This window comes from Chiroxiphia lanceolata, chromosome 11, assembly GCF_009829145.1.
Source record: "Chiroxiphia lanceolata isolate bChiLan1 chromosome 11, bChiLan1.pri, whole genome shotgun sequence".
Taxonomy (NCBI): domain Eukaryota; kingdom Metazoa; phylum Chordata; class Aves; order Passeriformes; family Pipridae; genus Chiroxiphia; species Chiroxiphia lanceolata.
This window is the reverse complement of record NC_045647.1, coordinates 12,970,166-12,985,263: the sequence shown is the minus strand read 5'-3', so window position 1 is coordinate 12,985,263 and position 15,098 is coordinate 12,970,166. Positions and strand designations below refer to the sequence as shown.

The window sequence follows — 15,098 nt, the reverse complement described above, 5'->3', positions numbered from 1 at the left end:
ATCACCATCAAATTAACAGTTTATCAGTGATGCATGGATGCAAATGTTCATATAATATTACCATTCCCCAGACCACACAGTTCCCTATATTGTATACAGGCCTTCTACAGGCAGAGAATTTTTGCAGTCAAATGTCAAGTTTCTGTGTTTCTGTTTAGTTTTGCATCTGTTTACTCATATGAATATAATAAAGGAACAGAAAGTTCTCTGAGATTATTCAACTCACTGCTGTGCCACCAAACCCACTTCTCCCTGCTCCAAAAGCACGTTGGATTGACTCACCCTGTGGCCACAGGTCACCTCTGAGAACTGAGGGAGCAGGGCAGGACTGCATCTTTCAGCAGCAGCCTTCTGTTACCCCAGATTATGTGTAATGTGAAACGGCACTTTTAGAGAAAAGTAGATTTATGACACAAAGAAAATTAAAAACTGCATGGATGAGTCATTTTACAATAAAAATTCTGTTGAATTAGAAATATTCCAAACCAACAACTGAATCCCTAAAGTTATGTACGTTGTATTATCTAACAACAATTGAATAACTTTTAACATTCAATTTTAAAATAATATATTTCAGCAATATAGAGAATTTCATCTTGAGCAACTATGAAAAATGCAAACCAAGATCCCCCAGAGCAGTTTGAATAAATGCAAGAAATGCTAGTAAAATAACATCTTTACAAAAGTTTCTCAGTTTTAGTTCTCCTCAGCCCTTTCTTATTGCAGCACAATACTTTCCAGCCAGCCAGCTTGTCATTTTCCTTCTGCAGGAAAATACGGGGGAGGGAAGGAGTGGAGGAACAACCCAAACCTGATTTAACAGTCTATTCTGCAATTCAGCAGCATACTGTGGCAATGTCTGCAAAATTAATCCTAGCACACTAAGGGACCCCTCGCTGAGCATAACCTGCCTTAAACCCTTTCCCATTTAACTGAGGGAGAGCTATTTGCTCAAGCACCTCATGATGACATCATTTGTTATTTGAGGCCAAAAGCTAAGGGTAATTAAAGCTGAAGGAAATGCTTTGAAAATTTTTGCAATTAAAATGTATGGAGACACTAGTAACAGATACTGCTGCAGAACAAAAGGAACATGGCTGGAAGAATTTAAAAAAAAAAATCTTAGTATTGTGCAAGAATTGTGGTAGAAGATTGGAAAGCCCTTTGTCAATAGCACCTCATTCTACTCCCACCAAGGGAAATACACACACAAAAGAAAATACCAAGGCTAGAGCCATACGGGAATTGCAATTTTTGTTTATATGATAGATATTCTCCAAAACATTTTATAACAGATTTACAAAACAATGCACAGCAATTCTACAAGACTGGGCTTAAAAAACACCAGGGGAAGGGCCCTGCTAGGAATGACAATTGTTGCTGGCAGCCCTGCCTCTCAAACAAACAAACTCAAGGTTCTGTTTACCTAGAGTCTGGCACATTATCTTGAAACACAAATTTGAAGCAGTTGGATATCAGGATTGAGTTAGCTGCTTATTTTTGGAAAGAATAAGATGAATATGCAGATAATAAAAGACCGGAATGAACAAGATTTGTTAATACTTCCATGGAGAGTTAAAGCCTGTTAATATGGTAAGTTACAAGAGATAATTATTGTTTCTAATTAGATTATAATAGTAGCAACCACAGAAAACGCCACTCCTAAACTGGAATTTACATGTAGCCAACTTATGTCTTAAAGTCTCCAGCCTTAGCTGGTGCCTCCTGAGAATGCCTCCCTGTAACTTCCTTTCTCTGCCAAAACCAATTAGAGCAATTTGCAGAAATAGTCAGATAACCACATCCTGTAGCACAGAATAAGGTGCATCTCTGAAGGGAGAGAATTGCACTGCACTGTATGTCTCAATCCAAACGTCTACCTGGGAACTTACAAATATTTGAATCATGATGGAAATTAAAGTGGCCACTATAATATTTTTTAGCATTTTACTCGGACTGAATGCTTTGAAATGCAAGAGAAACGGTTAAGAAATGCACAGTATTTAAAGAGCACAAAGTGATTTCTTATCCTTCTAATATGACAAAACAATGATAAATGAAAACCCTGGTGGCAATAAGTGTTTCTGCCTGGCAAACATTTGCATTGACAATACTGTATTTATTATCTCAGAAGAATTATATCAGCAGATGTAATACCAGAAGCTATTCTAAGTTTTACACCATAATGAGGGGTGTTTTTTTTAGAATTACTGGCTACTTTGCCAAGTGCTTTCACAGAATTATTTTGGTTGGTAAAGACCTCTAAGATCGAGTCCATTTTGTCAAGCAGAACATCACCTTGTCAACCAGACCATGGCATGAAGTGCCACGTCCAGTTGTTTCTTGAACACATCCAGGGATGGTGACTCCTCCTCCCTGGGCAGCCCCATTCCAATGATTAACAGCCCTCTCTGTGAATAAATTCTTCCTGAGAACTCCTTTCTCAAATATAGAAATATTCAAGGCAAGATTTTAAAGGCTGGATGTTCAGACCATCAAAAATACTAAGCACCCACTGATTTTCATTGTGTTCTGTTCATTATTGACCACTCAGAGCTTTTGCAAATCAGGCCTGACATCAAGCACGTGTATGCACGTGGAATTTAAATTCAGACACAAAGGCTGTACAGTTCAAAGGGGCAGCGATTCCCTGGGGGAGGGTCCTGTTGTGCCCACAGCCCAGCTCGGGAATGCCGGATTAAACCCCATGACCGTGTAGAACTGTAATTATTAACTCCAACCACCAGAGGGCAGAAGCAGCCCAGCACTTTCAGTTTAAATACAGACTGTTTCAAAATTTATGACTTTAAAGTCTGATTTAAAATAAAAAAGCAAAATAAATAGCCAACAATCTTTACTGCAGAATACTTCATCTGATATCTTCTTAATTTCCTTAATATGGCATCGTTCATAGAAACTGAATCCCAAAGTATCTTGAAGTATTACTATGATCAATGCAATACAATTCCAAAGATTAAAAGCGTGAAATCTATCATTAAAAGATAGATATTCATTTAATATATAAAACTTAATTTTGTTATACACAGACAAAAGACTGCCACAGAATCTAGAAACTGTGGACAGACATTTAAAACCATAGAAGGAGTAAAATGAATGACATGGACTGGTAAAATAAAAATTCGGTGCTAAAAAAGCAAGAAAGGATTAGAGAAAAAAAGGTACAATAATTGAGTTAGTGCAAGGTTATGGAGGTTATTTTTTTAAAGGTCACAATGAGATAATGAGTTTGAAACATATGCAATTTAAAAATGGCAAATTCACAAAATATTATAGTGATTAATAACAAGACTAATAACATAGATAATTTTTAATGAAGAGGACTATCTCATACCACCTGCTAACTTTTGTCCTTTTTGCTCCAAATTGCACAAGATTAAGGAAAAGAGTGACAGACTATACTCATTGGGTTCTCAAGCCATCACAGTGGTAGAGGAAAACTGGTTTAAGAGCTAGGTAAGGAAAAAACATTGGAACATAAATCCAAAAAGAAGGAATATTCATTTCCCTTTGAATCTAGGTATTGTATTAGTTTTACCAGGCACATACAGTCCCTTCCAACATCCCAAGCCAGAAAATTGATATATAAAGCATTCCTGGTGCCTGTGTAAATCCACAGATGTTCTGTTTGCTCAAGGCACTGGACTTTACACCCACCACTTCAGAACGTGGATCAAAACACACTTGCAAAATCTAGTCTTTCATTGCTTTTTTGTTCCTTTTTTTCATCTTTTTGTTTTTTTTTTTTATTAAGGCACAGGCAATGCATTAGTTACTCTGTCACTCTAATACCATCCCCACAGCACATCCATATGATCAAATGTAAAACATACTTAGGGATATGAAAGTCACTGGCAATTACACCACAGCTACACCAAAGCTGTGGATCCCTGAGCATTTTTGATCGTGTTCTTACCTCATTGCTTAATAAACAGCATCCTGCAAAAAAACAGATGTTAGAAGAAATCCCATTTATTTCTCCTTCTAAACTCAACACACACATGAATAGTGTTCCAGTTTGCTAATCAATCTAAGAAAGCGAAGCTGCAGTGCCATGCTAACACAGCACTTCACACTTCCTGGGATTCTCCTGAAAATACTACTGGCCCCACCAGTAGTGGGGCTTTGGGTACCCAAAATAGAAAGACCACTCTTCCACATTTTCTGTCTAACCCTTTCCCCTCATGTCACACCAGTCAAGGCACTATTTCCCCACAAAGGAATCTCAAACCGAAGGCTCTTCAGCAGCCCTGGATTCCCCTCCCTCACCAACAATCCTGTTTGACCACATGAACTCCCTTTGCAATGCCATCAGGTGGGATCCTGACACCCCTGAAGAGGCTGAGCAGCCCCAGCTCCCCCTCACAGAACGATCATTTCTACTTTTTAAGCAGAAATGTAAAGTTAAAAGTTCTCCTTTGATCTGCCAATGCCTTTACTTTGGGAAGAACAAGCTAAGCCAAGATGAAGCAAATAATGCAGCAACACTTTAAAACTTTTTGCCCCTCAGCTCTATGTGGGACACACTTAGTACCTCGCACCAACCCGTCACCCTGCTGGTAACATTTGCTGATTGAGAGCTGGATACCGGGGCTGCTGCTATAATTATTCTGCTACAATTCTACTCCTTCTCTTGAATTGCTTTGTCAGACTTCCGACACTTGAGACCAGCTCCATTATTGGAGACATGAAGTGTGTTGAGGTGTTTGCCAGATAATAGACTAAGGTTCTTAGGCATCAATCTGTACAGATTAGTCTAATCTGTTGCTGCTGGAAACCTTGTTCCCAGCAGTAAAGTAGACAATAGTTTCAGATTACCTGCAATAAGGTTAAGCTATGGGCAGTTTATGTTTTGAGGTGTGAAGAAAAACAAAACAGAAGAATGCATTCCCAATATCGGTTTTACCAGATGAGGTCAGTATCTGAATTGAGATTTCAATTTCTCTAAAAACTATTCCTAATGGGTTTGGCTCAATTTGAATTGCTTTATTTGTGAATGTTCTCTCAAATATTTTGGAATGCAGGATACAATAGAAGTTCAGTTAGGAATGTTGTTTCCCAAATCCAACAAAACACAGAAAATTAACATTTCAATATTGGATAAAAGTTTGTTATTTTTACATTAAGACTTCCCAGAGAAATTCAAACAATTCAAGATTTTAAGGATTCTATATAAAAATGAAGGCAATGAGCCAGTGAAGTTAAAGACATAAAATGGCCACCACCTGTTCTAAAGTAATGCAGCCTTTCAGCAATATTTTTCATAAAATATAGGAATGTTTTTATCTCAACTCCCATAGCTCAACCTATCAACCAAAATACTAAGTAAGGACTGAAGGCAGATCATCCCTCCCTTTAGCTTTTCCTAGTATGAGATTACTTAAAATGATTTTTGTTCTATTGTCCCATTTTCTCAAACTTACCTTTCATTCTATAGGATGTCAGGGATAAAAGCATGCAGAAAGGAAGATCAACACTGTGTCTGTTCATGACAGAATGTAGGATTTGTGTCTAGTAAGAAATACAGGCTGAAGTCTCATTAAAGGGCCTCAGCACTTCAGGGAAGTTCCCAGAGCTCTGCTGCACAAAGAACAGCAGAAACCTGGACTTACAACATTTTCCTACGTTGTGGCCATGAAGAGTTGGGTGGGGGTTGTTTTGTATAAGGCTCTCCTTGACTTCAGGCTGAATATCAAATATGAGGATAATTAACTTTCATGTAATGTTTGATAAAATTGAATCCCACACCCTAAAATTAATGGCAATGATCTGGATATCTGGTCTGGTCCCAACTGATTTGATCCTGTGAAATGCTACATTCTGTCATTAAAAGATAATAGGGCAACTTCCATAACTGGAATGCTTATACTGACAAGAGAGGAGATAGCCAAGTTGAAGTATTAAATAGGCAAATACCCTAAATTAATTGAAATTATATAAAAAGATTATAATTTTCAGCTTCTTTTAACTGGGCAATTGTTTGAACTGAACAGTCAGCTGAATATTACGCCTTCCATTTGAGATACTTTTCATAAAGAACATAATTTTTTTCAGAAAAAGGTATTATATTCTTTATAAATAAGCTATTTAAACACATAGTCTGTTTTGGGTAGCAAAATCTATTTTGCATGTTGTGTATTTCAGCCTTTAAACAGACTTCTTCTACAACCTTGAAGCTTTGTCAAATCATCTTCAGTTAAGCTGTAGTAATTCACAGTAGCTGAAAATCTTGTGCAACCTAGGGTTTGTATCTAAACTGCAAAAATATCTCAACTTCTCTGAAAATACTTATTCAAAGATATAGGAAAAGTTCACTTTTCCCACAAAAAGTAGATTGTAATAATACTTCAAGTATTTACAGTTTATTTGAATGAAAATTATAATAAACTTTCAAATCTGGGCATAAAATCATAATTACTATATCATTACTTAATACAGGCTATTAATAATTCTCCGTGCTCTGTTGTAGTACTGTAACACCAAACCATCCTTCTTTCTACTCTAGCAGGCTGGAGGTGAAAGTATTTTTCACCATAAGAAACTGAGATTCTCTGTGTGATCTTTTCAGCTTTGCACGACGGTTCTGGAACCAGATCTAAAATGAAAAGAGAAGGCAGGCTTTTCAGAAAGCACTGAAAGCAGAATAATGTTTGAAACAAATAGATTCACACAGCATTACAATATTTTGTGTCATGACAGCTCTTTGGAAGTTCAATACAAATTTAAAATCTGCAGATGATGGCATGCAGCTACTCGCTGTAATTCTAAGAGCACAGACAAAGAAAGTAACATCCCCAGCTTAACTGCAAAGCAAAGATCAGCTTCACTGCAATTAATATAAAAACTAGCGTTAATTTCAGTGACAGAGTCAGACCCTGGAGGGTCTCAAACATCTGGAATTCTGTCTTCAGTTGCAACATCAAGTTTCCCATCAACCCCAATATAGTAGTTGCATCAAAAGCTCGATAAACATCAAGGTGAAGCCCAAGTTCTAATGTCTACAATATTTTTATAATATTGGACTATGTGGAAATCAATAGTCAATATCCCTGAGCAGACCTTGGTTTTGATCAGATGAAGACAGAGGTTCAAACACTGACTTAACAAATCTATGCTCTACTGACAGTCTCAGAGAGTCATACAAATTATTTCAATATCTGTTCCATATTTGTTTTTCAAATATGGTGATAAACATAATATAAACATGATGTTAAAACATGGAAGTAAATGATCAAGTTACATACATGATAACTAGAGATTAACAGAGCAGATATCATGGAAGCATTATAGTGATTATTGCCTCATCAATGCTATGGAATAAGGTTTTAGCTTTCAGAAGGAATTAAATGACTTCCATTTCACAAATCATTGAGGGCATATTACATATAAGTACACTGATTCATATTGAGATTATTAATATTATTGCTACTGCTGTCAAACTACTTATTTATATAACCAGAGGGCACATATAAATGTAATTAGAGAAAAGTTCAAATACATTTTTAATTACCTGGATCCTGTCTTCATCTAAGTCTAATTTGCGAGCTAGCTCTTCTCTAATATCAATGCCGGGGTAGGAGTTCATTTTAAAAACATTTTCCAAGACTTCAATCTGAGGGGTTTAAAACACACTTGTTGAATAGTTATCACTACTTCCACAGCAGTAATACAGAAAAGAAATACAGAAAAACAGGTTTAGTTTGTTCAACAGGAGACTTCCAAGCAGGGTTTGCCCAATTCTGATTCCATGCATAAACACAGGTCAGCTGAAATTAGCAACATCCCTGTTAATTGACACTAGTTCCTGATTGCATTTCTCTCTGCAGAAGTACCTCACACTGCATGAGGCAGCTGTTTCAGGCTTCTACCAACATTTTACTGAACTCCATTGTTACTCATTTGTTAAATACTGAGAAAAGCCCTACCTGGTTTCTAGTGAATGCAGTTCTGGGTCTTCTACCCCTGTACCAGCTCAATTCCCGTTTGAAAGACAGCCTTTCAGTGACTGAAAGATATTTTTCACATTTCAAAACTTTTTCCTCTTGCACTGGATCACCGTTAGCATGAAATAATGGATTTTCATAACAAACAACAGGGATTTGCAGGTGGGGATTACTGTCATCACCTAAAACTAGAAAAAGAAAGCAAAGGAGAGCTTCAATTTACTCGTTTCCAATATAAACATGCAAATATTTTTAGAGTAAGAGCCTGAGAGACTACAAACCAGACTGACTTACCCAAGCTGGTGCAGGCATCCACCCAGGGTCTGTGAGGTTTCACAGCTGGAATGGCATCTTTTTTCTGCTCCAGTCCCAGAATACTTTCGATTGAAAACGAGCACTGTGTAGTTTTATTTTCTCCAAAGCCAGACCCTTTGTGAAGATTCTGAGGCGCTGCTGCTGTACCGGCAGCACACAGCGATGGCCCGGCCATGCTCTCCCCCTCGGCCAGCATAGCAGGGACACTGCACTTGCATTTCTCCACAAGTCCTTATAGCCGTGTTGACAAGGGGGTTGGATTTGCAACGTCATTAATTAAAATCTTTTATTAGAAAGTTTTAGCATGTCAATGAAAACTCTCCCACCAAGAGGCACGAGGAGTTAATTGTTTATTTGTTTGCAAGTAATTAGCAACTAATGGTGACACTAGGGGGGCCACCAAGGGGGACAAAAAGTGTTATCTCTCCTAACCAGAGCATCGACTTAACTTTCTCAAAAGAAGCTGTGCACAAATATAGTACTTCTCTTTTATTTGAAATCATTAATGTATAAAATCAGTTTTTTAAAAAACTTTATACTCTAATGGACTCCACTTACCTAAACATAGCAGCATGATAGGAAACCAGTCAAGTAATAAGTAATCTCATTTAAGTGAATTTCCTTCCAAGGAAATTTTAAAAATAATCTCTTAATGCTATTAGGGTAATCCCAATGAAAATGCCTCTGTTTTTTCATATGCATATGTAATGGTGAACGTGGTCAATGAAACAACAATAGCTTTTGGCATAAGGCACTGTGCAGTGGGTTGGCAATGTTGTCAAAGCTCAGTGTAATTGCCTTCCAAGTGCCTGGATTAGTTAATAGGAACAGTTGCACCAACTATTTTAAATAATTCATGCATTCATTTTTCTTATTAAAATAACTTTGTTGCAGCTTTTCTGAAACATATCAGATGTGACATTTCCTGATAATTCTTTGCAACATAAAACCAAAACTTAAAGGAAGCAGTACACTCAAATTTACTGGTTTAAAAACTCTCTTTTTCTGGTAGAGGTCCCTCCCTTCCTGTAGGTTTATAGCCAGTAGAAGTATATTTAAATCCTACAGAGCAAACACTTAAAATTACAAAAAAATATATGAGTAGTGAGGAGAAAGGAGATAAAGGCTTGGTAATGAGGCTCAAAGTCTGCAAACAGAATTCTGATCTCATCCATTGTAAAGAACTACCGACTATAACATTTTTATATTCAGCCTCAGCCATCAGCCACACAATTTACATGTCATATGCTCAAAACCAGGTTTTGGTTCAGGACAACTTCTCTACAGAAATTCCTCCTTTTTTTATTTTGGGCAAAGCTTTATTTTATAACATGCAAAAATGAAAACAATATTTTCATTTCAGGACGCAAAAGTTTCCCCTTCTTACTGGCCTGATTTTGTGTTGTGCAGTAAGATTGTTGTCAAATCAAACTCTTCAGAAGTGACAATTCAAGGAGTGATCTTACCAAGGGCACTTCTCAGCACACATCAGTGGATCTTGAAGAGGCACCAATCCACCTGCAGTGACCACCTGCAAGCTGAGCTCCAGCCACCATTTGACAGCCTGGCAACCACAAGGGTAGATTTACGGAAAAGCCAGAAGGACCTGGGTATGAAACCACAGCTTGCTGGAGGAGTTGGTGAACTAGAGGTCACTGGGAAGCAGAGTTAAGCAAGGGCTTTACAGCCTTTTATGTCTCAGTACAGCTGTGCCCAACAAGGCAACCTCTGGCCTTAACAAAGCAGTTCAGAGTGTTCAGCCTGCACACCAGGCTCAGGAGGTACTGAGGAGACCATGCAAAGCCTCCTGTATAGCAGGGATAGGTAGATCAGTTTTCTGCCTCGACAGTCTCTAAGTGGAACACCAGCTTTTAATTTTTTTTTTTTTAAATCCTACAAAACACATAAAGTCAAAAAGAAAACAATACATCTCCTTCTGTATGGAACTTGGAGCTGCTTACAGGTTTCTCTGCCCCAAAGAGGTAACAAGCGTCATCACCAATAGAGAGACACTCTTCAATCCAGAAACCAATGGGTAATAACAATAATACAAAAAACCCTCTGAATGATTATAATACAAAAAGCTAGTTTTCAAACACAGCCCACTATTTTTCTTAAACAACTTAAAAAAACCAACACACTGACACAAAACACATGTAAAAAATATTGATTTCTCCTGGATAAATATAAATGAAATCAACATGAGCCACACTCAGATTACCACACCTTCACGTCCCAAAGACATAAATACCCCCACAGGTGTTCCCTTCAGGAAGCTACCAAGAGCTATCAATAAAGACAAGGATGTGTGGTGGTCAGAGAGACATTTATGAGAGGCTCATATCTTCCACACACCTTCCCAAAGCTAACCATGAAGTTAACCCAGTATTTATAAGCTATTTCTGGTCTCTCTGTAATTGTGGAAGATGGAAAAAAAACCCATCCTTCAGGATAGTCTGCTTTTAACTCCCAGTTGGAAACATTCTTTCAGAGCTTTTTAATGAATTTTCAAGGAAAAGAGATCTTAGCAGCTCTCAAAATGAATTTCCATAAAATAGGTCAAAGCCAGTTAACTCATTCACTTGGCACAGGCCAGGACATCACCCAACACTGCCATCCAGTGTTTGGGCTTCCCAGCTGTTAAATTCCTTCAGCAATGTCATAGGAGGAAGAAACCATGTTATCTTTAAATTAATCATGTTATATTCATTGCTCAATGTTGAATTGAATCAGAGCTGGAGACTGCAATGCAGTCACAAACATCTCAACACTCTTGTTTTTAAACAGAGTTCATGATTGCAAGTGCATATAGGAGCAGAAGTTTATAAAAAAAGTCACATGAAAAGACAAATTATTCTAGAGATAAGAAGTCTGCATTATACCAAAATTCCATTATATCCCTTCAAGTGTCCAAGATGAGATTGGATGGGGCTTCGAGTGACCTTATTGAGTGAAAAAAGTCCCAAAGGGGCACTGGAACTGGATGATCTCTAAAGGGCCCTCCCAACCCAAACCATTCTATGACTCTTAAACAACATATATGTAGAGATGAAGCCACTGGAAAGTCTGGCTGCAGGTGTCTCATTCAAAAGTTGCTGGGTTTCTTTGAAGAGAAGTTTGCTGAGCTATAGAGTAAAACTATTTGTCATCAAGATAAACAGTCAACAGAACTTTCTGTACAAAATCAGGATGAAGATACACTTTCCACAGGACAGAATACTTCAAGTTTTAGATTCAGGAATACCTGGTATTACAGATTAAATTTCTAGGAATTCCTACTGTAACTGTAAATGGACCTTGAGCCTTCACTTCAAAACTGCATTCTGTTATTTTGGCCCATTAGAGATTATCAATACTTGCCTTGCAACCCATGTGAAATTACCTATAGACTTTTAGCTAAATACCTCTGTAGTGGCAATTAGAGCAACACAACAAACATTAAGTTGAGAATCCTAAGTAATCAATTATAGGAGAACTCACTGCTCCTTGGATATGCAAATCCAATCCTCTTACAGCATCACATTCTTGATGAGGCAGCAAACTAATCTCCCTTTCAGACTTTGCACCACTGTTTTTTGCCCAGGGACAGTGGAGTTCATCCATTTAGTAGATGAAGCTCTTGTTCTTTAGAGATGTGAAGCCTCTAAGGGCTGTTTATAGCAGCTCAAGAGACCACACCGAGAGCTCTTGGGGGCTTTGGGCTAAAACCCCAACCTTTACTCTTGCTGCCTTTTGCTCTTCTCCCCCATTGCTACTCAGCTGCCAGGTCACCTTTCACTGGACAACATTTTCAGCTTTATGAAAAGGTATAAATGGTAGATATAACCTTTCTTGATTACTTATCACACTCCAAACATTTGCTTTTCATCTCACCTTTCCCACAGCTTCTTTAACCCACTGCATGAATGTTTTACCACCTCAGAAGTTGTTCTGTATAAAGCTCCCTTTCAGATGTGTTTTGAACATGATGAACACACATTATATTCCACACCAGCTTCATAAGTCAAAGGCTTTTTTTAAGAAAAAATGGTAACGCCAATTTTAACAAAACATGACCAAAAAGAAGTAGCTTTTTTTTGGCTGAAGCCAAAAAGCTATTTTGACCCAAGGAGATTAAGTGAAGACAGATAAATTCAAGGTAAATCCAAGGGTGCCACGAGCAAAAGTCTGAGAAACAGTGTGTTAAAAAGCAAGAAATATGCAATTTTCTAAACCTACCTTATCCACACAGCTCCTTTCACCCTCCAGCAGAGGCAAAATGTTCTCTCCATTAGGGCACACATCTGGAATACTCCAAAGAGCTGTTGGCTGCTTTTCTTCCTGTTTATATGGTGCCAAGTGTTAGTTCCTCTCATTTTTAAGGCCTCTTAGTAAATATTTTGCAGAAAGGACAAAAAACCCCCCTCAGTCCCACAAATCAGAAAACCCAAATCAAAAAATAAATCACACAATAAGAAAAAGCCTAAAATGCTGAAAGCAGTGTAACACTAAAAACATACTTATTAAAGGGTTCAGAGGGATTCTTCAATTCATTACTATCAAATCTCATCTGTTGGTGTCAAATTCGTAGCTCAAATAAAACTTTTGGATACCTTGTATCATTTGTAAAAACATGCACAAAAGGTAAGGACAAGAAAAGTAACAAGTAACACACAGAATGTGTCAGCATAAAGGACAGATTAAAAAAGCTGAGAAGCCCTGGTACACTTCAGAATTATTAGAGAGGCCACCCACTAAACCAAATCATTAAACTGAATTACTAAGATCAACAGAAACAAGACACATTTCTATGCTATATGCCAGCAGGGATAATAAAGCACATTTCTGCATATTAAAGGGCATGTTTGTTAGGATATTGTTTTCTCTTCCACAAAACATTTAATTCTCAAGGAGCTGTTCTCTACTGATAGCAGCTAAGAAATGTTATTTTTTTTTCTCTGCCACTTACAGCTGCAAATATACAAAGCTAACTAAACTCAATTCCATTTAAAGTTATTACTTTCCTGAATTCTGCTGGGGAAATGCATCTTACAGCACAAAACAGAGGCACTTCTTACAGGAGACTGCTGTAAAACCTGGGCACAAGTTAACTGATCTCAACACCAGAAAGCAGGTCATGAGCCAATGCTCTGTCACATAATTACAGATACAAGACTTAGTTTTCATAATACCTTGTAAGATAACTCTGAATTATTATCCTCATGTGACAAGGAAAGAGAGGAGTAGCGTGACTTGCTTAGGTCAGGTGAGTCACAGCTGAGCTGGTAAATGAATTGACTGAACAAGGTACTAACTTGGAAAGTTCTTCACCACTCCCTACAGGAAAACAAACAAACAAAAAAACCCCCAAACCAAACCAAAACACCCCCCACCAAAAAAAACCAAACTATCAAACAAACAAAAAACTTACCTCAAAAATCTTTAGTTGTTCGTAATTTAACACCAGACTTTATCTGCTTTTAAAGGTAAACCACAGTCTGGTACAACATAAAGAAACGTCTCCATAGCAGAACTGCACAATTGTTAATCATTTGCTCTGTTGAAAGCATTTCATGCACTTTCTAATCTGGTTTTATACTAAGTTCACCTGGTCCCAAAAAGGCAAAACCATCAAGGAAAAAGCCTCTTTTTTCTTTTTTTTTTTTTCTTCCAGCTGTAATAATATATATATCTAAAAATTATCATCAAGTCTATTGAGTCTTGCTCTCTAACTACCTGAAAGGGGGTTGTAGCCAGGTGGGAGCTGGGCTCTTCTCCCAAGTAACAAGCAACAGGCCAAGGGGAAATGGCCTCAAGTTGTGCAGGGGAAGTTTAGGCTGGATATAGGGAAAAATTTCTTCTTGGAAAAGGCAGTCAGGCAGTGGCACAGGCTGCCCAGGGAAGTGGTGGAATCACCATCCCTGGAAGTGTTCAAAAGGCGTGTGGATGTGGCAGCTGGGGCCATGGTTTGGCAGTGAACACAGTGGTGCTGGTTCATGGTTGGACTTGGTCTTAGAAGCCTTTCCCAACCTTAGCAATTCTACAATTCTGTGGTTCTAAGTAATTTCAGAGTTGAACCAGTTTGCAAGTTCAACCAATGATCTGGTTCAACTCCAGCGAGCCCTCACAATAGTTTTTAAGCATTTAAAATTGGCCTCCAACCTATGGCACCAAACTTATCCAGTCTAAGAGAGCAGAGAGCCCACCAGAACTGAACTCTTGCTTCTGAAGGGGAAAATTTGGTGGCCAGCAATGGGTTTTTTTAAGACACAACCAGGAACAAGTCCTCAGCACTTTATAACAAAAAACTAGCTTGATAGGGATAGAAATACCTCTTCAAGTGGTGGAGAGATATACAGAATCATCAAATCACCAAGGTTTCAAGAGACCTTTAAGATCATCCAGTCCAACAGCCAGCCCAGCACCACTACAGTGAATTTTTTTTTCTCGTATCTAATCTGAATCTCCTTCGTCTCAGTTTAATGCCCGTTCCTCTGGTCCTCTCACCGCAGGCACGGGACGAGAGACCGGCCCGCACCTGGGACCCACCCACATGGCAGGGATAAAAGGAGACTTCCCAAAGGTGGCGTGGAAAGAGTGCCAAAGCTGCTCCATCAGGGCAGCGTTACCGCGCCGTGGATCGGCCCCCGAGGCGGTCGTCCGTGAGGAGAGAGCAGCAGCCCCCGGACTGCACACAAGGCGGGGAGGACACTTCGTTTGGCGCCCTGACCCGCACGGCTGGGCGGTCATCTCAGCTGGGACACGTCCCCGGCTGCCCCCGCTCCGCTTCCCTCCGCTCCCCTGGAGCCGCTCCCGGGACCCCCGGACCCTTCAGCCCTGAGG

General features: G+C 38.7%; 2 protein-coding genes across 10 annotated transcripts in view; both read right to left on the bottom strand.

The window, feature by feature from the left end:
* The window catches only part of IL17RD (interleukin 17 receptor D), a 57,745-nt gene extending 45,159 nt beyond the window's left edge, over window positions 1–12,586 (bottom strand). The window contains exon 1 of one of the 3 annotated variants that reach the window (XM_032699076.1): window positions 12,495–12,586. The gene's annotated coding sequence lies outside the window, so the exon portion shown is untranslated. Of the gene's footprint in view, window positions 1–282; window positions 302–5,441; window positions 5,616–12,494 lie in introns of those variants that run through there. The other 2 variants (XM_032699072.1, XM_032699074.1) reach the window with 2 other exon arrangements.
* HESX1 (HESX homeobox 1) lies at window positions 6,259–14,097 on the bottom strand. 7 transcript variants are annotated; one of them, XM_032699092.1, is made up of 8 exons: window positions 13,448–13,549; window positions 13,276–13,366; window positions 12,495–12,596; window positions 9,745–10,169; window positions 8,256–8,516; window positions 7,944–8,149; window positions 7,529–7,630; window positions 6,259–6,613 (listed from the first exon to the last, which is right to left on the bottom strand). In XM_032699092.1, the coding sequence occupies exons 5-8, from the start codon at window positions 8,470–8,472 to the stop codon at window positions 6,515–6,517; spliced, it is 624 nt and encodes a 207-aa protein (XP_032554983.1). In that variant the 5' UTR covers window positions 8,473–8,516; window positions 9,745–10,169; window positions 12,495–12,596; window positions 13,276–13,366; window positions 13,448–13,549; the 3' UTR covers window positions 6,259–6,514. The 7 variants fall into 7 exon arrangements, with proteins under 7 accessions (XP_032554983.1, XP_032554985.1, XP_032554984.1 ...); XM_032699094.1 differs by lacking the exons at window positions 13,276–13,366; window positions 13,448–13,549 and adding an exon at window positions 13,687–14,097; XM_032699093.1 differs by lacking the exon at window positions 13,276–13,366 and having other exon boundaries at window positions 13,448–13,619.
* Between the last annotated feature and the right edge of the window lie 1,001 nt (window positions 14,098–15,098).

Excerpts from the sequence above, each read along its gene's own strand:
- HESX1 (XM_032699094.1), bottom strand. The coding sequence starts at position 8,472 with ATGCTGGCCGAGGGGGAGAGCATGGCCGGGCCATCGCTGTGTGCTGCC. Across the intron at positions 8,150-8,255 it reads GGATGCCTGCACCAGCTTGG|TTTTAGGTGATGACAGTAAT; the intron begins GTAAGTCAGTCT and ends TTCTTTTTCTAG. Across the intron at positions 7,631-7,943 it reads CTGCATTCACTAGAAACCAG|ATTGAAGTCTTGGAAAATGT; the intron begins GTAGGGCTTTTC and ends TAAACCCCTCAG.